Here is a 23,290-nt window from a genome sequence, read left to right as displayed (position 1 = left end):
ATTTATTTTCAAATAATATTTTTAATAGCATGCCTTACATAATATTTTTTTTCTCTTTTATTTATTTAATCAATTTAATATGTATATTTATTTTTATTATTGTTTGATTGAATAAAAAAATTATTTTAATAAATAAGTTAACAAACACAATCGAGTAAATATCTAGTCTTGTGAATTAAATATCTTAATAGACACTCATCTCTTGATTTTTTTAATTTTATTTTAAGTTATTTTTTATAATTCCTTTTATTTATTAACAGATATAATTATTAATTTATTTGATTATATATATACATAATTTTTTTTATTTTCACTTAAAATTTTTTTAAAAAAATACATGTGTGTATAATTTAAAAAAAAAATTTAATCCGTGACTAAACTAAGATGAGGTCAGTAGAGCAGAACAATTTTTTTTTTGCAATCCACATTTCCATTACATTTTTTTTTTTAGTCCGTGGAGCGGATAAGGTCTCATAAGTTCATAACAATGCATTATTGCCTAACTAGAAATGTGGATTGCAAGGTACCGCACCCTTTTTTAAATTGAAAAAAGAAAAGGAAGCGAAACGTTTAACAAATTATATATTTAAGAAGAAATATTCCCATGCTGATATTGCTTAGAGAAAAAAAAATCTATCTTTTTTTCCAATATAAAATAAAATAGCCCAACAAATTTGACTAATCAGCGTTTCTTCTCCTAACCAAAATGGATGTATATATACAATGAAACTATTGTTAGACAATTAATGAAAGGAAAAGAAAAACAAGTGCTTAATCACTAATTTGATTGCCCCCGCTTGTTGATATCATCTTCCAATTCTCTTTTATTTTTAGACTCCTTTTTTGCTTTCTTGGGGTTATCCATGCGAGAAACCTGTACAGAAATCCGCAGCAAAAGCTAAAAGTGGCAACAGAACAGAAAACAAAAACACAATGACATACAAAATGTCCAACCATAAACAATTCCACGCACGCTTTCACTTATAGTTTTCTTACAATATGAGACTTCCACTCGATCTTGTCATGTCCGTCTGGAAAACCAGCAGACTGAGAGTGATTGTGAAAATGATGAAATATGTGAACAAGTACAGCAGCGTCAAGAGCAGCATACTCTAGCTGCAAAATAATATTGCTTTAGTTTTCTTGATGTTTTATTCCAGATGAATGTAAAGATCAAAGGGTTGATAATCTCATATCTTATGTGCATCCACGACCAAGAGGACACGACAAAAACAGACACAGAGGAATTGATCAGTGCATATGAAAATCAAATCAGAGAACTTTTTGGTTGAAAGTGAAGCTGTTATAAAACCGAATCGCTTTGGGCAGTCATAGAAGTTATAGCAGATGGGAAATGTGAATGATGGCAAACAAAAGTAAAATACCTGGTTGTGACTCAGAGGCCGTAGTTCCCAATTGCTGTTTCGTCTTGTCTTGTTCAAACCAGTTCCCAGTATTTTCTGAATATGAAGTCCAGATAACAGTATATAAAGGCAATATAGATAAATCATAAACTGAAATGGATTTAGATTCACCAGGGGATATAGAAGATAGGAACAGGAAGTGATGGTGGTGCCTTCATGTTTAAAATACCTCAGCAAGTCCTGACAAACCACCTCGAGCGTCTTTGAATACATTCTGAATGTCCAATAATTTCTCATAGTTATTGAAACACCGCAACTCTCCATATGAATGAGCTAGCTGCTTTATGTCACATTGGAAGTTATAACCTACAAATCCACATAAAGCATTGGTCGTGATTATTTAAATCGCACTACTTTTAATTTTTATCAATTTCTAGATAAACACGTATACTTAATCATACGTATATACATAGAATTACATATATACACATGTATATACATAGTTCACTCAAAAAAAGTTCCAAAGGTACTGTGGCAAGTACTGGTTTTTGTCTGACAATCAGCGGCATAGATAGCAAGTCTTTTTTTCAGGTCAATTGACGAGCTTCAAACAGCCATTGTCAACGTAAGTAAAACTAATATTCCTCTTTTATGAGTTAATTGAAGTCGATTATGAGTGTTCTGATTTCTAAGAGCTGACGATACCTACAAAAGTTATCCCAAAACCTCAAAAAAGTAAAGTTAATAAGAGGACAGCTCTTTCTTTAGAATAGATCGAATTTTCATTTAAAAGATTTAAGCACTTGTATAATGATGAAAAAACAGCAATGCTCCCCAGATCAATTTGTTTGTATATATCATACCAAGTTTGAGAATTCTAGGAGACTGCAAAATGCGGGATAGGCAGTTGTCTAGGATATCAGGTATGTCTTCAAATAACTTTATCAAGTCAAAGATGAAAACCGTCTTATCAGATGCAATTTGCATGATAGAAACCTGAAACATAAAGAACCCGTTTTCATTATAGAATAAATAGACTCTGGAGAGTTTTTATATAACAACAGCCATGTATTTTTAAGAAGAGAATATTAACTATCCATCAGATAATGACAACCAACACCCAAACCACATATACAAGTTCTGGAAATCCTTTTTTTTTCAAAGTGCAAATCTGTTATTACCTTGTTTGGTTTGCTGCCTTTTACATAATTGGGTTTCCATTCACAATCAAGGCCAACAACTTTACATCCCTCGATGTGGCTAGTTGCAGCACATAAACCATCAACTTCATCAACCCAAATAATATTTTCAACAGCCAATTCATCAAGATGCAGGTATTTGCTTTGCAGAACACTACCCTCAGATTCTAAACAGCATCAAACAGAAGAAGAGTAAGTGACCTCCAATGACAATTTTAAACATTAATAGCCACATAATATGATCTCATTTCAATATTTCTATTGCTTCAGCGCTCCTTTAACCAATGACATGAATGATGGAAGGATTCAGTGACAATAGTTTCTAGAGTGACATATTTGGCACCTGGCAGGTATCCAAGAATAAAAGGAAAATGAACAATTGGACCACCTAATGGAGCAGGTGACACAAAAGTATGCCAGTCAATCTATTGGGCCTTGCCCAATAGGATCTCAACCCAACTTTTCTCCTTTAGAGTCTATATTGCAAAAACATAACAGTGCATGTTATACATGACTGTGTCAAGAGCGTGATGCAATAGAAACTTCGAACCAAGCTTAAACTTTGCTAAACTTTAATGAGCATGATCAGAATTTTGCACCAGTCAAGCTTCAATAGGATGCCTAAGGAAGCACCAGAAAACATACACAAACCATACCCTTGACATTCAGAAAACCTTCAAGGGAGTATCGTTCACACAACTCATCAACTTTCTCCGAGTAACCAGCCTCCATTGCCAGGTAAACCTTAAAAGAAAAATCTACAAGTTTGAGTACCATATTTATAAAGCTAAAAAGGAAAAACCAAAGAAAACACATAAGATACAGGTTCACCATCATTTTTCCAAATAATAAAAGCAACACAGCTATAAATTTGGTCACCCTTCTTTTCAACAGATTACCAAAAGAAACAATTGGATTCTTCTGAACTTGCATGCTTATCCTATCTCATTAACTTTTTTAATTGATTTGATAGCGTTTTTATCACTACCAGACATTGTAATCAATGCTTGTATTGACATGTCTGACATGATACTTTAAGAAAACAAAAGCTAAACTAAAGGGAATGCATGCCAAATAGGTGAACATAGTAGACTGTGTATGGCCAACCCAAATATACCTTGTTCAAAGAATTTCAGACGAAAAGGAGGGGAAAAAAACTAGCCGAAAAAACACTCCTGAAAGTAAGTTTCAAGATTTGGTGACACAATATTATGCTGAATATAGTGAAACCATGCATATCCTATATAATAAAGCTCTCATCTGCAGGTAAGTAAACAATTATGCAATGCAAAGAAATCATGCATGTCATGATTGATTCAAGAACTCCTTACCAAATATTCAAGAAGTTGTTTATCACCATGCGTCTTTGCCTCAGCAAGATCCCATAATGCCTTTTCTGCTAACTTCTTCAATGAGCTGCCGGTCAGTGCAATGTTCTAGTCACTAAAAAACATAATTTTGAGGGAAAATAAAGTACGCTCTAGGCATTACAAGTCAATCAATAAACCTTTCTTTGCACTTATGATATACATCAGGAAATTCCTGCTTCAAATCGTTTTTCTTTATTGTTTCGTAAGCCTGCTTTAGCATATTCTGATCAGCATACTCCTGAACAAGAGCACATAGCATTGATTTCCCCATAAATGTTGCCCACTTTTCAGCTGCTCTAGATTGTTTGTTCTGCATCATTTTGATGAGAAAAGACTGTCCGGAGTGGCGGATAGAAAAGTGTTCTAATAAACTGGCTGCTGTCATATATGATTGGGAGTCTATCAATTTAAAAATATAATCTTCAACAAGTGTTTTTGCCGTGTCAGGCTTATAATCATCTTGGACATTCAACTGGCATAAGGCTTCGTCGACATCTGCCAACTTGACATCAAAAACTTCTAGTATTTTCACTACTATCCTCTCATCATGGTCAACCAAGCCTCCCACAATATCTAAAAATAACCGGGCCGCTATAACTTTTGCTTTCGAGGTGTCCTCTGAGGTGGGAGCTAGATTTAAAAAGCGACGAAGAGCAGATATAATCAAGTGGCTGAAACCTTCACAATGTAATCCAAATATCGGCAGGACATAGAGGCACCAAACAACAAAAGTAGCAGGCCCTGGTTGGGGAGAATTCTCTAGTGCGTGATAGACCTTTTGCTGAAGAATTCTGAATTTATTTGTTGCCTTGCATGTACCTGTCATGTTATAGTTGGGAATCATGGACTAGAAAGCACTCAATTTTACAACTAAAGTGAACCCGAGGGCAATCATTAATAGAAGATGCATTACAAAGCCAGCCAGACAAGATTTGCTTCCAATTCATATAGAAAAAAAATATTATGCAAGCAAGTGACTACCCACAACATTAAACTAAACCAATCGAGCAATAACTTCCACAAAGAAAAAGAAAAGATATCTTACCATGAGCATAACATTCTTTCAGAAGGTATAAGAATACTACTGGAGAAGTGTAGGTTAAATCAGAAAACGTATGAACACTTATGGTTAATTTTTTATCAATTTTTCCTTTATCATCATGTAACTCCACAACTCCCTCCTCTATGCCCATATCAAAGCATATGCCAATAATCCTACACACACAAAAAAACACATAAATTGGCGTAACGAAAGAAAATGATAAACAAAAACATATAAATTAACTAATCATTTCCATTCACCAAGCCCAATAATGGATCTAAGGTCAAACAATTTATTCATGGCTCAATTATTCTATTCCGGGCATAAAAAATCAAAATATATCATTTACAATAAAGCTGGGTGAGAAAAAAAAATGCCTCCTGTACCAAAACTAAATATAGTTACAAATTGGAATTAACATTATTATATTATTTTAAAATTTTCAATTTCACTTTATAATTTTTCTCAACAAACAAACAGATACTAAATCCATTAATATATATATATATATATATATATATATATATATCAGTAAAATCTCAATCAATTCAACAAAGTTTTGAGGCTCATACAACTTAATTAAACTCCAATTTTGAGTCTTTCATCATTCTTTATTTTATATACATGAACACTCAACTTTTATTTATTTTCCTCTTCTTTCTCAGCAACCAAACAGATATCACAAAATAATCAAAACAACAATCACAGCGAAAACCAATAAAAACATCGCATTAAATCAAATTCTGACACTTTCTTCCTCTCTTCACACACTATTAACCTCTTTAATCACCAAAAAGGTAAAAAAATAATACAAAATAACGAAGCCTAACGCCGAGTAATGCAAGAGCCGAAGTTCTCACTTTCTATAAGAAAACAATTACGGGAAAGGGATTGGAAAAAAAAATGTTTCCATTTTCCTTCGTTTTCTTTCACTCTCTCTCTCGTTTTCTCCGTAACCAAACGGTGAGCGGGTGAGTGTAGCAGGAAAACAAACTTACCGGTATTCGTGAGATTTCTAGAATTTTCGGCTCTCTCTGTCTGAAATGGGAATCTGTTTTTGCCTCTTTTAGGCGGTCGAGTGTTTGTTATAAAGTCAGAGAGCCCGGGGAGGTAAGAAAAAGTAACGGGCGAAAACAATTTTATTTTATTTATGCAAATCAGGGCGTAACGCTTTAGAAAAATAAATTAAGATATATTTGTTTGATGGAAAGTAATTATTTTTTAAAAATTAAATTTTAGAAAATTAAATTTCAGAAAAGTAAATTATTTTTTGATATTTGATAATACAATAAAAAATAAATTAAAAAATATTTTTCAGTATTTGATTATATCATGAAAAATAAGCTGGAAAATAACTTATTAATATTTTATTTTTTTAAAATTTATTAAAATAATAAAAAACAAATCTTACAAATTAAAAATTTGAATGAGAATGAAATTAAAAAATATATATAATTTCATAAATCATCTCAAATAAAATAAATAATAATTCAAATCAAAAAATTTAAAAAATTAAAACATGAAAAAATTAAAATAATATTAATAATTAACATTTCATAAATTATTTCAAATAAAATAAGTTACAATGAGGACAAAATTTGATAGATAAAAATTTTCAATTAAAAATTGATAAGGAAAAAGCAAATAACAATTATAAAAAATAAGGACCAAAATTAATATAAAAATTAAATTATAAGGAATGAGATTGAAAAACAAAATATATCTAGCAATCAAAAGTTTGAGGATCAAATTTGATATAATTAACAAATAATATGATATTTTTTAATTTTTCACAAATTTCAAAAAATATTTTCTGCCCAAAATAAAAGGAAAACACTTTTCTAGAAACCAAGTCAAATTTTTCTTTGACTGAAAAGTGTTTTTCGTTAACCAATTTTTCTAATAGCAAATAAACACATGAAAATTTAGAAAGTAGTTTTCTGAAAACTACTTTCCAATAAACAAACGCAGTTTACACGTGTTAAAATCGACCGATCATTTATAATATAAAAATAAATATAAAACCATAAAGAGTCTAGTTCATAGTTATTAAACCCGGCCCGGCCCGGCGGGTCGACCCGGGACCCGGTCGACCTGGTGGCTGGACCGGTCCGGGTTTAATAAAAGACCGGTTGTGGCAACAGCCCGACCAACCCCGGGCGACCCGAGCAAACCCGGACGAGACCCGGTTTTTTTTTTAAAAAAATGTGGGATTTGAAACCCATTAGTATATATACACTATGTTCCCGTGAAAAAAAACAATGTTTTTTCAATGTGGGATAAAAAAACTTTTTGGTTTAAATACTTCAACTTAAAAGGATAACATAATATCTTTTCAATGTGGGATTTGAAGCCCTTTCATATATATACACTATGTTCCCATGAAAAAAACCATGTTTTTTCAATGTGGGATAAAAAACCTTTTGGTTTAAATACTTCAATTTAAAAGGATAACAAAGTATCTTTTCAATATGGGATTTGAAGCCCTTTCATATATATATTCCATGTTCCCATGTAAAAAACCATGTTTTTTCAATGTGAGATTTGAAGCCCTTTCATATATATACACTATGTCCCCATGAAAAAAACCATGTTTTTTCAATGTGGGATAAAAAAACCTTTTGATTTAAGTACTTCAACTTAAAAGGATAACATAATATCTTTTCAATGTGGGATTTGAAGCCCTTTCATATATATACTCCATGTTTCCATGTAAAAAACCATGTTTTTTCAATGTGGGATTTGAAGCCTTTTCATATATATACACTATGTTCCCATGAAAAAAACCATGTTTTTTCAATGTGGGATAAAAAACCTTTTGGTTTAAATACTTCAACTTAAAAGGATAATATATTATCTTTTCAATGTGGGATTTGAAACCCTTTCATATATATACTCTATGTTCCCATGAAAAAAGTTATGTTTTTTCAATGTGAGATTTGAAACCCATTAGTATATATACTCTACGTTTCCAAGGAAAAAGTTATGTTTTTTCAATGTGGGATAAAAAAAATTTTAAAATATTCTTTTAAACTTCATAATATGTATAATCTATATTTACATGGATTTTTTCATATGAAATATTAAAACTTTAATTTTTTTTTAATTTTTCCGGGTTAATCCGGGTTGACCCGAGTTGACCCGGGTTGACCCATGAAACCCGGGACCCGGCCCTTTGGCCAGGTCAACCCCCGGGCCGGGTTTAATGACTATGGTCTAGTTGCTTCAATCCAGGACTGTGGTTTTATGATTATTAATTAAAAATTAGTAAACTAGTTAGATGATTATTTTGATCAAAGATGCTTTTTTTTAATGCTTGGAACATTTAGTTATATATTAATTATATAATCTAAAAACTGTGTATCCAATAACTTTTAAGTTAAGTAGATTCGAATTCCAAAAAATTTAATTTATTTAGTTACTATATAGTAAGAAAAAAACAACCTTAATTATATGATCCAAAACTCAACTAATGTCTTCAATGTATGAGAAAAACAAGCAAGGGAAAATGTAGCTATGGCTCGCACGAACCTTGAAAAGCCACACCTTGAATCACAAGTTAACTCATTTTGCTAGGCTAACTTTGAAAAAAGCCAAAAAAAAAAAAAAGGAATTTGTCGGCTCTTCCTCCCTTTTTTTTATTAAAAAAAAATTCGTTTTATTAGAGATATTTGTAACCTTTTGGCCGGCAATTTTGTGCTACTTGTCACTCACTATCTCTTCAACTCAGTGGACCATGCGGTAGTTATTAAATTAAGCAGATTTTTCGATTTAGTGAACTCTCAATCCAAAACCATGCCCAGCCCATATTATTTTTCAAACTGGTTTGCAAGTTGCTCCAAAATGATATTATTTTAGTTTTTTTTAATTCTAAATAAAGTTGTTTTAAGTTTTAAAAAAATAAATAAAAGTAAAACAATACAGAGTCGACAATCAACGTATAAAATGAGTTAACTTGATAAATGAGTCTTGGACTCGGTCCAATAAGTATGATGCAGCTGGCGCGTGAGATTGGTATTGGGATTTGGATTTGTTGATAAGAGGGCCCAAGCCCACAAAAAGAACATAAGCTTGTTCATGTAGGGCTCGGCCTGGTAATCATAAACAAGGGTTTATTCAAGCATGTCATGAATGCTTCGCTAATTCTGAGCACCAAGAAACATATTGTTATTTTCATTCACAAGAAAGAGTTAAAGAACACAGAAACTGATAATTCCCTGAATGCCAACTGAACTTTCTTCTATCTATCCATAATCTTTCCTCGTAAAGAGGAGGGCTAACTGGCTTAATTCACATGCAGCTATTACAAGGACTTTTGTGCGGAGTGGAAATTACAAAAGCATAAGACAGGGCAGCTGACGAATTTCTGCTGCAATCCGGCCAACTTATTAAAGACAGGTGCCTCTGATTTAAGGGTTTGAATCAAGCTCAAACAATGTGATTTCAAAGTCGAGCATTTCTAGCACATATCAACTGTCAAAGCTTCCTCCACTACAAGGCATTCTTCTACAAACTTGGAAGCACACCCCCATGTTTCTGAAGGATTCTGAATCTGAGTACAACTTTCCCCAAACCCTCTTGTGGAGGATTCCGCCCCTGGTTTGGAATAGACTGCTCACTCTTTTATCATTCTCCAGGTGTATTTTCAAGCCATGTTGCTGCTTGGAAAAGGCAGAAAGTGTAAAAAGCAACTTTTAGCCAGGAAGATCATGAAGTTTCTCTCCTGGAAGGTAGGCCAAGCAATGACAAACACCAGCTGAACTTTCTCCACTTCCATAGAAACCGTTGCATTCCCAGCTTCTCTTTGAAGGTCAAGGGAGCTATATTTTGTGAGAGTAGCACCGATTGTCTGTCCGGCAACTAGTCTGCTGCCCAGGGATAGCTAGAAGGATGTGAAATAGGGGCTGACCAGGAAGCTGGTCCGCTACATACAATGTCTAGCTGTGGCCCCTTCTAACTAAATTTTCTCTAGTTAGCTGCATATCCAAATAAAGCTCTCCAAATAAAGGCCTTTTACTTCGAGTGGTAGATTAACTTTCCAATGAGATTTTCACCATACAGAACACAAAGAATACGAACTTGAGGTTGAGTTACCATCATATTTAGAACAACAACAAATGAACAATGTAGACGTGCCACCAGGTACCATTTGTTCTCAAGGTAAATTGACTGGGAATCACTGATGCAACCCAGTCTATGAGCTATATTACCTTTTACAGTGTACTAAGTGTTTGGCATCTATTCTGGCAACACTTCCAACAATAAATTTTGCTGGAATACCTGAATAAGGGTAAGGATTCACATTTTTAATCAGAAGGGTTTGTTTTAAAAGTAATCAAATTAATTTTAGGCTGAAAAAACTTACAATTTTGAAGTGTTCCAACTCATTTCTTAGTTCTTTCCCCATGTCTTCAGGCAGAGGAAAGCTAGCTATGGCCCCTGCTTCCCTGAATATCTATAGTGAAATTTCAGTCAGCGCACCATAAATGATTTTTGCCAAAGGCAGCACATGAGAACGCGATGGATGGCTATGACAGCAAACTTCAAACAAAAAATGGAAACTTCATGTGTATGCGTGTACGAGAGACCATTTGATACAATATAGACACATTCTGATACAAACAACTGACAATAATTACACGAGGAACGGTGCAGAATAAGTGTGTGGGGTACTGCAAGATATAAAGCAAATGTATAAATTAGAGTTTTCTTTTTCCACCCAAACCAATCCTCCTTGTCAAAATAATTTTGGTATCACTCTTGCTCCATTTAAATTAATTTCCAGCTCTTGTTCAGAATCCCCACCCCCCACACACCCCCCACCCCCCCCCCCCCCCAAAAAAAAAAAAAAAAATCATCACTTATGTAGGCAGCTACTCATTCCCAAGATCAGAACATTCTAGATGCTCATTTCATAAGTTGACAAAGCTTACCAGTTTGAACCCTTCTTGAGAATGCAGAAATTCCATATCTTGGAAGTTCAAACCATCACTCTGCTGCAATACAACTGATAACCGTATGATTGCACAAAGAACTCTGAATTTCTGCTTTAACTGAAATCAACACAGAAAAACATGTTAGATTAAATTGTAAGCGCGTACAACTCTTCACTACTGGAAAGAGGAGCATACAGCATATAAGATACCTCTTCAGAAAACTCTTGTAATGAGCCTCCATCAAATTTAGGGAATTTCTTCCTGTGATGTCTTGTAAGCAGCGCTATTAACTATAAAATAAACTTTTATCAGCACAGAGAGCATTCTCAGATGTGCATATTGTGGACAAAGCATGATCAACAGGTAGATACTCTTACCTTGACTTCTTCAGCACTGTATCCTTGAAGATGATTTCCATTCTACAAAATATGGTAAAGTTGGTCAGGAACAAAGTTTAACTAATAGAGAACAATAACTCTCTATAACCACGCAAGACGTTTAAAAGTAGAAAAATGGCACTTCTCAACGCAAATTATTGAGAACTAGACTTCATAGAACTGACACACAATTCAAACTGTATCCAACTACATTTCATAGCCACATTTCACCGAGTAGGTGGATATATTGCACTCATGCAACATTATTGTGTCATTGTAAAAGCATTGAGCTCTGCACATCATGCTCATGAAAAGAGCAAAGAACTCACCGTGATAATGTGATAAGACTGCCTGTGGTAACCCTTTTTACCAGTGATGAGCCCTATACTGTGAAGTAAACAAGCAGCTTCAAGACATTCAAGATCCTTTACATCCAAGAAGACATTGATTTGATTGCCAGCAACCTCACCCCATTTTCTCAAGCCCTCAAAGATCTCCTGTAGAAATCATCAAGTAATTCATCTCCTCCAACAATCCTTTCCTATTCTAATAGAATAATAGAATATCTAAAAGCTAAAGTTTAATTTCGTTTCTCATTTAGGGCTAATGCTTGAATTAAAACTCAAAAGTCCAAAACCGACAGACAATAGAAATGATGCTGCATCAAATTATTCTCACCTAGTAACAACAACGAACATATTTAAGCCACAATGAAGTACATTCAGATTGGCACGCAGGCAGCTAAATCTAGCATTTTCTTCATCATTCAACAAGAAATTAACTTCCACTGTAATGAATGTTTCAAGAAAGTAAACAAACACAGGAACTTCATAATACCTTGGCAATGCTAGAACATTGTGCAGCAGATTTAATTCCTTTCTTCCCGCTAAACCTTGTTGCAAGCCTTACAGCAGAATGCCACCTCGCATTCGCATTCAAATCATAACCCTCAAAAACCTTAGACAACGTTTCAGCAATAACACCCTCTCCTAATGCATACTCAGAAACCTCCATCTCCTCAATTCCAACCGCCTCAAATATTTCCTCCAATAACACAGAACCAGCAACAATAAACTCTGATCTCCTCTTGAAAAAACCATCTCTCTTAACCCTCTCTTCCTCGCCTTCTCTACACACTCTCTCAACAACACCACTCAATTCCCCTCTACTAAACTTCCACTCCCTCTTACAATCCCTTAAAAAAACCTCATTACCCTCAACACACTCTTTCCCATAACCATTGAACACAGCCCTTTCAATAGCTCTAATAGTCCCCGAAGTCCCAATAACAACCTCAAAACCACCAAAATCCTTAACTTTCTCAACCAACTCAGATTCCTTAATAACCAACTTGACAAACTCTCTCATTTCCATCAAGTTCCAATCTTTACCAAACTTTTGAGTCAAACCCACATGACCCAACTTCAAAGACACCCCAAAAACAACATTCCCTCTTTCCCCAATCACAAACTCAGTAGACCCACCTCCAATATCAATCACCAAAACTCTTTTATCAAAAACTGGCAAAAACTGAAGCACACCCAGATAAACAAACCTTGCCTCCTCTTCACCAGACAAAACAGAAACTTCAAAGCCAATTGATTCAAGAACTGATCTTTTGAAGTCAAAAGCATTACTTGCTTCACGTGCAGTAGCAGTGGCAACACATATTGTCCGTTGGGGGGAGATTTTGTTGGCTTTGAGTACTTGATTGAATCTTTTAAGGCAAGTTACAGCTCTAAAAAGGGATTCTTTGGAGATTGACGAAGAAAAGTCACGACCAAGACAGACTGGGTCTTTGTAGCGATCAATAGTAAGGAATTTTCCTGTTTTGTCTGTCTGGATTATTAGCATTTTGAAGGAGTTTGTTCCCATGTCTATTGAAGCAAAGAGATTGTTTGATGGGGTCATGTTTTGTCTGGTTTTTGTTGGGTATTTTGAGTTTTTTTATAGATTTCCTTTGTGGATTTTGTTGATTTTGATCTAAGGGAAAGAGGAAAGGTAGAGATAAGTACATGATGTTTGTGTTAGGTAGTAACTTAATCACGATCTATTTTTATTTTTATTTTTATTTTATAAAAAAAACTCTAATATTTAAAAATAAAACACTTTTTTTATTATTTTTTATTATTTTAAAAGTTATTTTGGTTGATAAAAAAAAATTATTATCTGCATTGTTATTGAAAATTTAATTTTTAAAAATATCAAAAAAAAAAATATTTTATAAATATTAGTTTACACAATAATGATGTCTTCATACTGAGATAGGGTATTTAAAAGTATAGTAACGATTATTTTTTAAAGTGCTTTACGTTCTGAAATATATTAAAATAAAAAAAAATATTTTTTTAAAAATATTTTTGATATCAACATATTAAAATGATTTGAAAATATTAAAAAAAAATTAATTTGAAGCAGAGAAAAAAATACAAATTTTTTTAAAAATATTTTTTAAATATAAAAACAAATAGGGTTTTAAACTTTTTATATAAAAATTAGTTTGAAATTTTTTTTTTGTTACTAAAACTAAAAAGAAAGCTAATTTTTGAGATAATTTGTTTTAAATTACCTTTTGATTTTATATTCAGATGATACACATATTTAGATATAACTTTTGTCAATATCAATAACATAAAAATTATGAATATCTTCAATGGTTTGATGATTTTTATTATTATTTTAATGATTATAAAAGTTAATTTTTCCAAATTTTTCTAAACTTGTACCCCAAATAATAACCTCAAAAGCAAGATTCAATTGATATTCATGCCAAGTATTGGAATTAGAATAAAGATAAATTACTTAAATAAACTTTAATTTTAAGTTTTATAAGCCTTTTCTTTTGTTTAACTTTTAATTTACTTTTTTTAATTTTATCATATCACTTAAATTATATATGATCAATGCTTTAAAATAATATTTATGGGTGTTTTGTTAAAAAATGAATATTTAGATACATAAATATATATTTATTATAATATATTTGAAGTAAATTTTATTTTTTTAAGAAAAAAAACACCCATAAATATATATCCCTTTATCCCAATTATTTTTTATCAATCTTATTTCAATATATTTCAATATAGCAACCCAACACTAATATTTAATAGAGTTTCAATTGGATCAAGTATTAGCTACCCTTTATGTGCTTTCGGCCATGAGCTAATATTAAATTTCAGGCCTGTTTACGGGTTTCGACTGGGTCAGCTGTTAGCAACACCTTCATGGACTCTATGCCCTAGTTGCTGTTGACCCTTGCAGGAGTTGAACGGAAACCCTAACTGTTCTTCATTTCTTGAAGCCTAACCTTGACTCTTTCGAATTTTAAATCCTGGGCCTATAATTAATTAATTTCTCACAATAGTCAAAAACGTAAGCCCCAAGAAAGCATCAGAAATCAGCATTACATTTGCTGAGATCACATCTACTGCCTGTTTAGGATACTTGTTTAAAGTTTTTTTTTGTTTAAAAATATATTAAAGTAAATTATTTTTATTTTTTATAAATTATTTTTGATATAAACATATTAAAACAATCTAAAAAATAAAAAAATCATTTTAAATAAAATAAAATAAAATCAAAATTTTTGAGAATCAATCAAGAGCAACACTCGCAGAAGTTCAACAACACAGAAGGAAAAAAGGAAAAGAAGAAGAAGAAGAAGAACTGCAGTGTATCAAGAGAGTCGCAGGTTCCAAGAATTTTCCTAGAAAATACAACAGAGAAAATTAGAACACCCAGAAACTGCACAGAAACTTCGGTAACTCCATCTCCGGCCACTTGACTCATAAACCATGACCACTGATTATTGACCACAGTACTTGTAAAACCCGAAAAGGCATGGCGGGTCGACCTAACACCATCCTCGGGGTCTAAATTCACCATGTGCGTGCCAGTGACCACGGTAGCCAGCATGGCAAATATAAGTCCCACAAGACCGTCGAAATCAAACATTTAAAAAATATTCTCCAATACTATAGTTGATCTATATATTTATTCTTCCTGGACAGCAAATCAAAGTCCCATGAGCCCAGGAGGACCGACAAGGACAAGACTTCACCAGTGACATTCTCTGCTTAGTTGAATCAATCAATGGCCTACTAATATTCAATTAATGTCTTTTAGACCTCAAGTTTTATGTGTTGCTGTTTGATCAATGCCCTCAGATTTAATTCATGTGAGGCCGCGTGAAAATTACCAGAAAACATATGTGGGTTATATATATAAAAATCAATTCTCGTGTTATCTTACACGTGACACGTGAACCAAGACTAAATTCTCTTTCTAGATGATCTTAATTAAATCCGCAACTATTTGCATGGATCTAGTACATATTTAGAGGAATATAACAAATTTTTCCAAGTATTAATCTCAAAGTTTGAGCTATAAAAAGCCAAGAAAATGAGCATATCTTCTTCACGGTCGACGTGCTAACCTAGCTCTTGAGATAACATGTCATTAGATATAAAATACAACAAGTTAGGGTGTAAGTTGGCTAGCTTGAGCCATGGTTATGGATCTGTTTTTCTTAAAATAGCAAATTTTGAGAGTTAATAACTTCAATTTTTTCACTATATATAATGTAATAAAATTGATTAATCTCCTAATTAACATGAAGCTCACGAATGTGAATAAGATGATCACAAGCATGGCATTGGTATCATTAATTCACGAGATCGATTTCTCGATTGTGCAGCATTATTTCCACGTTGCATTGAATGGTTCACACATGCAATAATGAAAATGACGAAGATAGATAGTGAAATGCTTGACTTGGAGAAACCAACGAGAGGCTCTTTCCCTTCCCCTCAACATCACGATCACGAACAGTTCTTGTTTTTTGTTCACTGTACGAAAACAACAAGAGGTAGGTGAACACGCGTGAAACCTGTGGAAATTAAGAGGGAGATCTTTTAGAACATGCATGGTCTATATTCGTGATGATAACATGAGCTGTTGAAATAGAAATATATATGTGCAGTCGCTTCAAGTTGAATGGGCCAGCATGCATGCACGTAGACCTCTATTTTCCTGAGCATTCATGGTGACTGGTACTTGGTAGCTAGGTAGCTTGGCTGTCAATTGAAACAGCCGTTTCATTCCATTGCTTCTTGCAATATGAGATCAAATCGTTTTCCTGCTTAATTGGTGATGAATTGTGATTTAACTTCTAGAAATTCCCATCGAAATTAAGATCTCGAGCTCGAGCTCGAGCTCAATCCTTGATATTTATTGTTTATGATGATAAATGGGGAAATGGGTGTTATATATCGTACGTGTTATATAATATCTACAAATCAATCCTCTAGAATATACAACTCATTCACATTAATTTTCAAAGCATGTTAACAATTGTTGCTCGATATTGCCATATAGTGTGAAAAGATTATCATAAACACGAACTATTTTGAACTTAATTTGATTATGCTACCACATAAATGCTATATCTAATTAATATCCTTTACAAAAAATGACTTCTGTCTAATTATTTTCTAGTTTGTCATGTCTAAGGTAAAAAAAATTTGAATACTACAATTATTATCAAAGTTTTTGAAAATCTTGACAATTCGCTAATTTTTTTAAGAAAAAAACAACATAAATGATACCAAAAAAAACCTCTCATTAGTTTTTTTTAAAATGAAGCACATACCGGAGACATTTTTTAACCAAACGGAAATAGAAAGGGCCAGTAAAACATAAGAGTTGGGAGTGGAAAGACCTAATTTCCAGTACTTACGTGTTATAGTTTTAAATCATTGCCTTTAATTTTGATGAATAACCAAAAAAATAAAAAAATATATAGTGTTGTTAAACTTGGTCAACAAGCAAAACATGAATTTAGATTGGATTGAATTTCAAGTTAAATGCGATGAAAATTTCTCATGTCAATTTCAATCAATTTGATAAGTCAGTTCATGACTTAATAAATCTAGTAAAATTCAATTTTGATTTTGATTTTTTTAAAAAAATAAAATTACATCATTTATTTAAAAAAAAACAATTTAACATAATAATATATTGAATTAACTTAAATTAACTTATATTGCCTGTGATTTAAATAAATCATGCCAAGTTTAATAACTTTGAAAAAAATTAATAACAAAATATAAAGAAAGTAATGTTAATGTTAGAAAGAATATAGATTAAGACAAAAGTAAATGTGTAAGACAGATTAATCTTGAATATAAATTGAATTGAATTCAGGATTCAAAATTCAAATTCTTCTAGACCAATTCAATTAGAAATTTCAGATTTTAATTCAAAGATCCCAAAATTGTTTTGTGTTTTGCATGGTCTATTTCAAAGCCGTCGCTTCCCAAATCTATAACGCGTGGCATAGAAATTCCGGACACTAACTTCCAGCGACCTTCTATTCCAGCATTAGTGACGCGTCAAGCTACAGTGTTTTCTTAATTAATTTCCAAATAATTAAAAAAACAATCCCATATTCAAATCTTTTGATTCTATTTCTCATAAATCAAAATCTAACTTGAAATTAATTTAAATTTTTAATTAAATAAATTAACTCGAGTTAATTTAATTTAATTATATAAATTAATTCAATGATAAAAGTTTCTTCTCGAGTAACCTATACTTTTATTTTTAAAAGGAAATACGTTGTGGTAGCTTGAAAAGGCTTTTAACTTCGAATTAATCTAATTAAAGCCGCATGGATTCCACATTAATGTTTCATTTAGGGCCCTATAGTTTAAGATTTTCTAAATTCAATCCGAAAGTTTTTAAAGCTTCCTGTGGGGGAAGTGGTCATTTTTTGAATATATCATCGAGTATCTTTGAATTTTTTAAGTATTTATGTAGAAAAACAACGCATTGCATGAATGAAGTTTTGGGAGGGAAAAATGAAGGAAAATACTGGTGAGAGAAAAGGTTGGAAGATGTAAGCACGTCGCCCGGTCGTTTTAGGCTGCTAGCTATCCAAGTGAAAGTAATTGTAATATTGGACATATGAGAAATCATGAGGTTAATATTGATAAGTTTAAATTTGAAGGGACCAAATTGAAATATATATATAATCAGCCACGTGTTTAGTTGAGATAATCAAGTAATTTCACTCCATTTCTTGACTTTTTATATTTAAATCTCGAATCTAATAAATATACCTGAAAATACCATGATCATATATAGATGAAAAGCTAACACGATATATTATTTTATTATTATTATTAAAAATAACTATGTTTTACGCGTTGAATTTCATAAAAAGACGAAAAAATAATAGAAATCCAACGAATTTCAAAAGGTGGGTTTTATTAATAAAACACGAAGACTCGCTTTATATTTGGAATATATAATATTTATCTCAAAAAGTTTTACGAACAAAATAAATGAAATGATTAAGTGAATTTACTTTATTAATAGATTTCCTTGATCTAAATCTTGAATCTGCAAGCATAATCTAAGATATCCTGAAAAAATTCACAATGCATCACTTTATTACAATTTTTAATGATTGAATTTTTTTTCTTCGTATATAACATAAATAAGCACTAGTGGGAATGTAGTTTTCAATCATTATTTACGCGGATAGTTCCTTAACTTGTACAAGATTTCAACGCACGTAGGGTGTCTATGTGTGTGTGACTGTGTGTGTAGTATAAAAGGTTAGGTATCATTCGCGCCAAGTTCTTGGTCTTTTTTTATTTAACAAATTTCAGCTTGATATCTCCTCTATTCTAACGTTTGTTTTGATACCTTGGAGAGTCCAAAAACAGGATTTGTTGTTGTTTTTATTTGTTGAGCTTTATCAAAAATTGATCCTTGACTTTTGAGCAATAGCGTGTTCTTTGTAGATGATGTTTTTGAATTTGATAAAAATGAAGCTTCGTATGCAGCTTCTACTTGTTGATTAAATATCATACTGATTTTAAGTCAATTTAATAACTTTCTATTTAAGCCAACGCAGTTCAAGTGTTTGCTCTCTGTACTTATCATAATCTTTTAGTTTCAAGTGGTTATTGTACATTTCTTGAAAAGGGTGTTTTTGTTGTTGTTGGAATCTGTACTGATGTCGTCGAAGAGGGATTTTCAGTTTGCTGATGGGGGAGATGGGATTGCGATGGGAGCCCCTGCAGCTCAAGAATCAAAGAGATTTAAGAAGTGGGTTGATTTTATTTCATTCTTTTTGTGAATTTTTAATGATTTTAGCTGCTGGTTTAACAGTTTTTAATTTGGGTTTCATGGTTTTCTTCTTGCAGTGCTGTTAGTGATGTGATGGGAAGGTTTTCTGTGACTGATTTGGTGTCTGAAATGGAACCATTTCTTCGAGCTGTGGTGAGATTTCTCTCTCTTTTTATATTTCTTACAGAATGAATATAGCTTGCATTATTTTATTTCCATTTGTAATAGTGTTCTTCTTAACCAAGTCCATTTTCACTTAGTTTTATGTTCAAATGGTAACTTGTGATCATTCAAAACAGCAACTTGACAATTTTCAAGTTCAATCTGTGATTAGGATTTGTGACAGGTTCTGCTATACTTTGAGTTGTTCTTCTCATTGCCTTCTTCCTCTTCCTCTTCCTCTTCTTCTTGTGTGTGTTTGTTGGCTATTTTGGTTTCCATGAGTAAACATATAGTACTCTATAATAAGGATTGGCCTGTAAAAAGATTTATCTGATTGAAATAGCTCAAATTCTTAAAACTGGGAAGTATTGAATGATTTCTGGGCGGTCTTTAAAATTTTGTTCTGTTTCTTGATTGTTTAGATCCGAGATGAGGTGCAACGAACAGTTCAAAGAGTTCTTCAATCCTCCTCAAGGTAAACTATCGCTTCTTTTGCTTGTTATCTTTGAAAAATATGTTAAAAGCTCCGTAACAATCTAGGCACGGCAAGGTTGAGACCAAATTAAACTTGATCCAATTGAACAGTTGTTGTGACTGGTTCCAGCTTGTATTGATCTTGAAAAATTTACATAAAAAGTCTATAACCTTTGCTATCCTTGTGGTTCTAATCAGAACAAATTCATTTTTTGCTCACGTTCTTGCAGGTCCTCGCTTAATCAGCCTCAGACATCTGTAAAAAGAGGCTTGATGTTGCAATTTGTTAACAAATTGCCCTCCACCATCTTCACTGGTGGCAAGATAGAAGCTGAGGATGACAAACCAGTCACGATTGTGTTGATGGATGCCAATACCAACACAATTGTCACATCTGGTCCTCTAGCTTCCATGAAGATTGAAATAGTTCCCCTTGATGCTGATTTTGGCTCTCATGATCAAGAAGATTGGACCGAGGCTGAATTCACAGCGAGGGTGATTCGTGAAAGAGAAGGTCGGAGGCCTTTGGTGACCGGAGACCTCACTATTACATTGAGAGATGGTGTTGGCCAACTAGGTGATATGGTGTTCACCGATAACTCTAGTTGGCAGAGAAGCAGAAAGTTTAGGTTAGGTGCTAGACCTGTGCAAAAGGTTTCTGATGAAACGAGGATTAGAGAAGGAAGAAGCGAAGCTTTTGTGGTTAAGGATCACCGCGGAGAGTGTAAGTTGGAAACTCAACTTCAACTCTACATATTGTCTGTTTCTAGCAAAATCTATGATAAAACAAGGAGACTGACAGTTAATTTGTTCATCCAGCGTATCAGAAACATCACCCTCCACACTTCCGTGATGAAATATGGCGATTGGAAAAGATAGCAAAAGATGGTGCATTCCATAAGCGGTTGGCAAATGATGGAGTTAAATCCGTCCAGGACTTTCTGCGATTGTATATGATCGATCCAACAAAGCTGCGCAATGTAAGAGAATCTCCTTTTTTTCATACCCTTATTTCTTTTATTAAGCTGTTCAAGGTTTTACGAGTATTTGACCTAATGAATCCATCACAACCATGGGATTGCAGGTACTTGGATGTGGTATCTCAAAGAGGACATGGGATACCATCATCAGGCATGCTACCACCTGTGTTGTAGATGATAGCAAGTTCTATAGTTACTTTGATGCTGGACAAAGCATCGGCCTGCTCTTCGATTCCGTCTACCAAGTTGTAGGAGCAATGTTTGATGGCCATAACTACGAACCCCTGCATAATCTCACCCCTCCTCAAAAAGTAAGTGGTGCATAAGACCATGGGATTCGTGGCAATCCTTCAATTTAGACACTCTAGATTGATTCATTGATTGGAACAGACAGCCCCTTCTTGAAATGTCCATTGTTTCTATTTTCCATGTGATTGATCAATTTCTTTGTTAAATCTGGTAGGTCTTGGTGGAAAACATCAAGCGGCAAGCTTATGAGAATTTGGACAGCTTCATCCAGATGGATGCTACTGCTCTCTTTGGCCCCTCAAGGTCCTTCACAACCCTGCAGGCTGGGCCATTTAATGATCCAAATCTAGCTCTGCAGCAACTTGAATTCCCAGTCGCACGCCAAGGTATATGAGCTTGCAATTGCCATAATTGTCTCTGAAATCAGTGCTTCCAAGTTCACACTTCTCATTTTTCTGAGATGTTTTGTGCAGATCAGCAAGAAGTGCGGATGGATTTCTACAACTCACCTAGTTCAACATCATATGGATATGCAGAAAGCGGCAGTCCATTAGAAGTGTCCGTATCTCAGACTAGTCATCAAGTGGAAGCACTCCCTCAAGTGTTTCGGAACAGCTTCAAGTTTACAGATTTTTTCCCCCTTCCCTACAATGGGGAAAACAGTTGGTCTCCAAATGGTTGGCCAGTTCTGACAAGCACGCAATTAAGTGCTGGGGACATGTCTGATGTCCAAACATCAACCTGGTCTCCTGGCAATTCAACATGGGGGCCAGGCAATGCCTTCATCTTCACTGCAGATAATGAAGGGGATGTAGGCATTTTTTCTTCTCATCCAAATTTCGGTGTCCATGTGTCCCAGATTCGAGCACCAAAAGCAAGATGGTGCAAGCTTCGTGCTGCCCTCAAAATGGGGTCATTCATGCGGGACGTCGCAGCTAAAAGAATGTCGCAAGGTCTCTGTATGTAAATCACTAGGCTTGTAGTAAGCTTCTCGGCATTTAGGAGGTAAACTCCCCTAGGTGCACGAGAGTTAGTCATTAGATTTCCTGTTCTCTTGCAATCTTTTCTTTCCCATCATTGTAACAAATGCAATAAAGGGTCCTCACTCCTTTAGTCTGTTAGCTTAGTACAATAGCTTCCAAGTTGCCCTTCTTGTAAAAAATGTCACAAAGGGTCTTCTGTGTGTTGCCTTAGTTTCTGTTAGCTTATGATGATTCCTATAATCGTTTCGTCACCTTCCTGTAACAAATTACCACAGATGGGTTCTTGTACAAAGCGTTCAGAATGATCATAAAGTGAATCTTTTTCTCAAAATTGTGTGCCAAGCTATTCCACCATTTGCATTGATGCTTGATGGATTCTGAGCTGTCCCGTTTCGTTGACGACGAAGAGATTTTTTTATCAGTGAAGCTGCAATGGGTGCAATCTATTTCTGCTGCTGTGTTATTTAACTTATTCTATTTGCAGGATAGTTCCAGGCTGAGGGTTTAAGGCTAGTAAAAGTAAACAAGTAATGTCATTAAAATGGTTAGCTTATGAGTCGGTGAGTTGAACCCAAGTTTTCATTTTTAAAAAACACTTAAAACTATATTGATTTAGTTTTTTAAAATACCAAAATAATATTGTTTTAATAAAAAAAAATTAATATATAAAACATAGTAGCAATTGTTATCATCATCGTCAAGTTGTTATAAAAATAGAAACCTAAACATATATATATATTTGGTAACGTGATACAAATTGTTTTTTAAAAATTATTTTTTTAATTAAAAATATATTAAAATAATTTTTTTTGAGATTTTTTTAATTTTTAATATCAACACATTAAAAAATATTTTGAAAACATCAATTGATACTTTTTCGAACAAAAAGATTTAAAAAGTATTTTAAAAAATAAAAATTACCACACTATCAAATAAACATAAACTAGTTAATTGATTAAATTTTTATACTTGATCAACTCCATCGATATTCGTTGATTAAGTGACTAATTATATG

At 33.3% G+C, this 23,290-nt stretch overlaps 3 protein-coding genes across 4 annotated transcripts; 1 reads left to right on the top strand and 2 right to left on the bottom strand.

The window, feature by feature from the left end:
• Window positions 1-617: 617 nt before the first annotated feature.
• Window positions 618-6,102, bottom strand: LOC133693732 (uncharacterized). Its single transcript, XM_062115015.1, has 11 exons — window positions 5,974-6,102; window positions 4,979-5,148; window positions 4,071-4,752; window positions 3,895-3,979; window positions 3,220-3,307; window positions 2,546-2,730; window positions 2,228-2,360; window positions 1,594-1,730; window positions 1,386-1,460; window positions 997-1,116; window positions 618-874 (listed from the first exon to the last, which is right to left on the bottom strand). Exons 2-11 carry the CDS (start codon window positions 5,124-5,126, stop codon window positions 779-781), a joined length of 1,749 nt encoding a protein of 582 aa, XP_061970999.1. The 5' UTR covers window positions 5,127-5,148; window positions 5,974-6,102; the 3' UTR covers window positions 618-778.
• A 3,016-nt stretch (window positions 6,103-9,118) lies between these two features.
• Window positions 9,119-13,315, bottom strand: LOC133695170 (uncharacterized). 2 transcript variants are annotated; one of them, XM_062117026.1, is made up of 7 exons: window positions 12,126-13,312; window positions 11,618-11,785; window positions 11,289-11,330; window positions 11,121-11,201; window positions 10,909-11,028; window positions 10,341-10,430; window positions 9,119-10,255 (listed from the first exon to the last, which is right to left on the bottom strand). In XM_062117026.1, exons 1-7 carry the CDS (start codon window positions 13,197-13,199, stop codon window positions 10,214-10,216), a joined length of 1,617 nt encoding a protein of 538 aa, XP_061973010.1. In that variant the 5' UTR covers window positions 13,200-13,312; the 3' UTR covers window positions 9,119-10,213. The 2 variants fall into 2 exon arrangements, with proteins under 2 accessions (XP_061973010.1, XP_061973011.1); XM_062117027.1 differs by lacking the exon at window positions 11,618-11,785 and having other exon boundaries at window positions 12,126-13,315.
• Window positions 13,316-18,894: 5,579 nt separating this feature from the next.
• Window positions 18,895-22,606, top strand: LOC133694240 (calmodulin-binding protein 60 B). The gene is made up of 8 exons (XM_062115724.1): window positions 18,895-19,406; window positions 19,505-19,580; window positions 20,012-20,064; window positions 20,294-20,787; window positions 20,883-21,043; window positions 21,148-21,354; window positions 21,507-21,678; window positions 21,766-22,606. The coding sequence occupies exons 1-8, from the start codon at window positions 19,315-19,317 to the stop codon at window positions 22,257-22,259; spliced, it is 1,749 nt and encodes a 582-aa protein (XP_061971708.1). The 5' UTR covers window positions 18,895-19,314; the 3' UTR covers window positions 22,260-22,606.
• The last annotated feature ends 684 nt before the right edge of the window (window positions 22,607-23,290 follow it).

The sequence above is a fragment of the Populus nigra genome, chromosome 5, assembly GCF_951802175.1.
Source record: "Populus nigra chromosome 5, ddPopNigr1.1, whole genome shotgun sequence".
Lineage (NCBI taxonomy): Eukaryota > Viridiplantae > Streptophyta > Magnoliopsida > Malpighiales > Salicaceae > Populus > Populus nigra.
This window is presented reverse-complemented; position numbering and strand designations above follow the sequence as displayed.

Excerpts from the sequence above, each read along its gene's own strand:
- LOC133693732 (XM_062115015.1), bottom strand. The coding sequence starts at position 5,126 with ATGGGCATAGAGGAGGGAGTTGTGGAGTTACATGATGATAAAGGAAAA. Across the intron at positions 3,980-4,070 it reads TATCATAAGTGCAAAGAAAG|CTCATTGAAGAAGTTAGCAG; the intron begins GTTTATTGATTG and ends ACTGACCGGCAG. Across the intron at positions 1,731-2,227 it reads TCCTAGAATTCTCAAACTTG|GTTATAACTTCCAATGTGAC; the intron begins GTATGATATATA and ends GTGGATTTGTAG.
- LOC133695170 (XM_062117026.1), bottom strand. The coding sequence starts at position 13,199 with ATGACCCCATCAAACAATCTCTTTGCTTCAATAGACATGGGAACAAAC. Across the intron at positions 11,786-12,125 it reads AATGTTCTAGCATTGCCAAG|GAGATCTTTGAGGGCTTGAG; the intron begins GTATTATGAAGT and ends TGATTTCTACAG. Across the intron at positions 10,256-10,340 it reads AGTTGGAACACTTCAAAATT|GTATTCCAGCAAAATTTATT; the intron begins GTAAGTTTTTTC and ends ACCCTTATTCAG.
- LOC133694240 (XM_062115724.1), top strand. The coding sequence starts at position 19,315 with ATGTCGTCGAAGAGGGATTTTCAGTTTGCTGATGGGGGAGATGGGATT. Across the intron at positions 19,581-20,011 it reads AACCATTTCTTCGAGCTGTG|ATCCGAGATGAGGTGCAACG; the intron begins GTGAGATTTCTC and ends TTGATTGTTTAG. Across the intron at positions 21,355-21,506 it reads ATCTCACCCCTCCTCAAAAA|GTCTTGGTGGAAAACATCAA; the intron begins GTAAGTGGTGCA and ends TAAATCTGGTAG.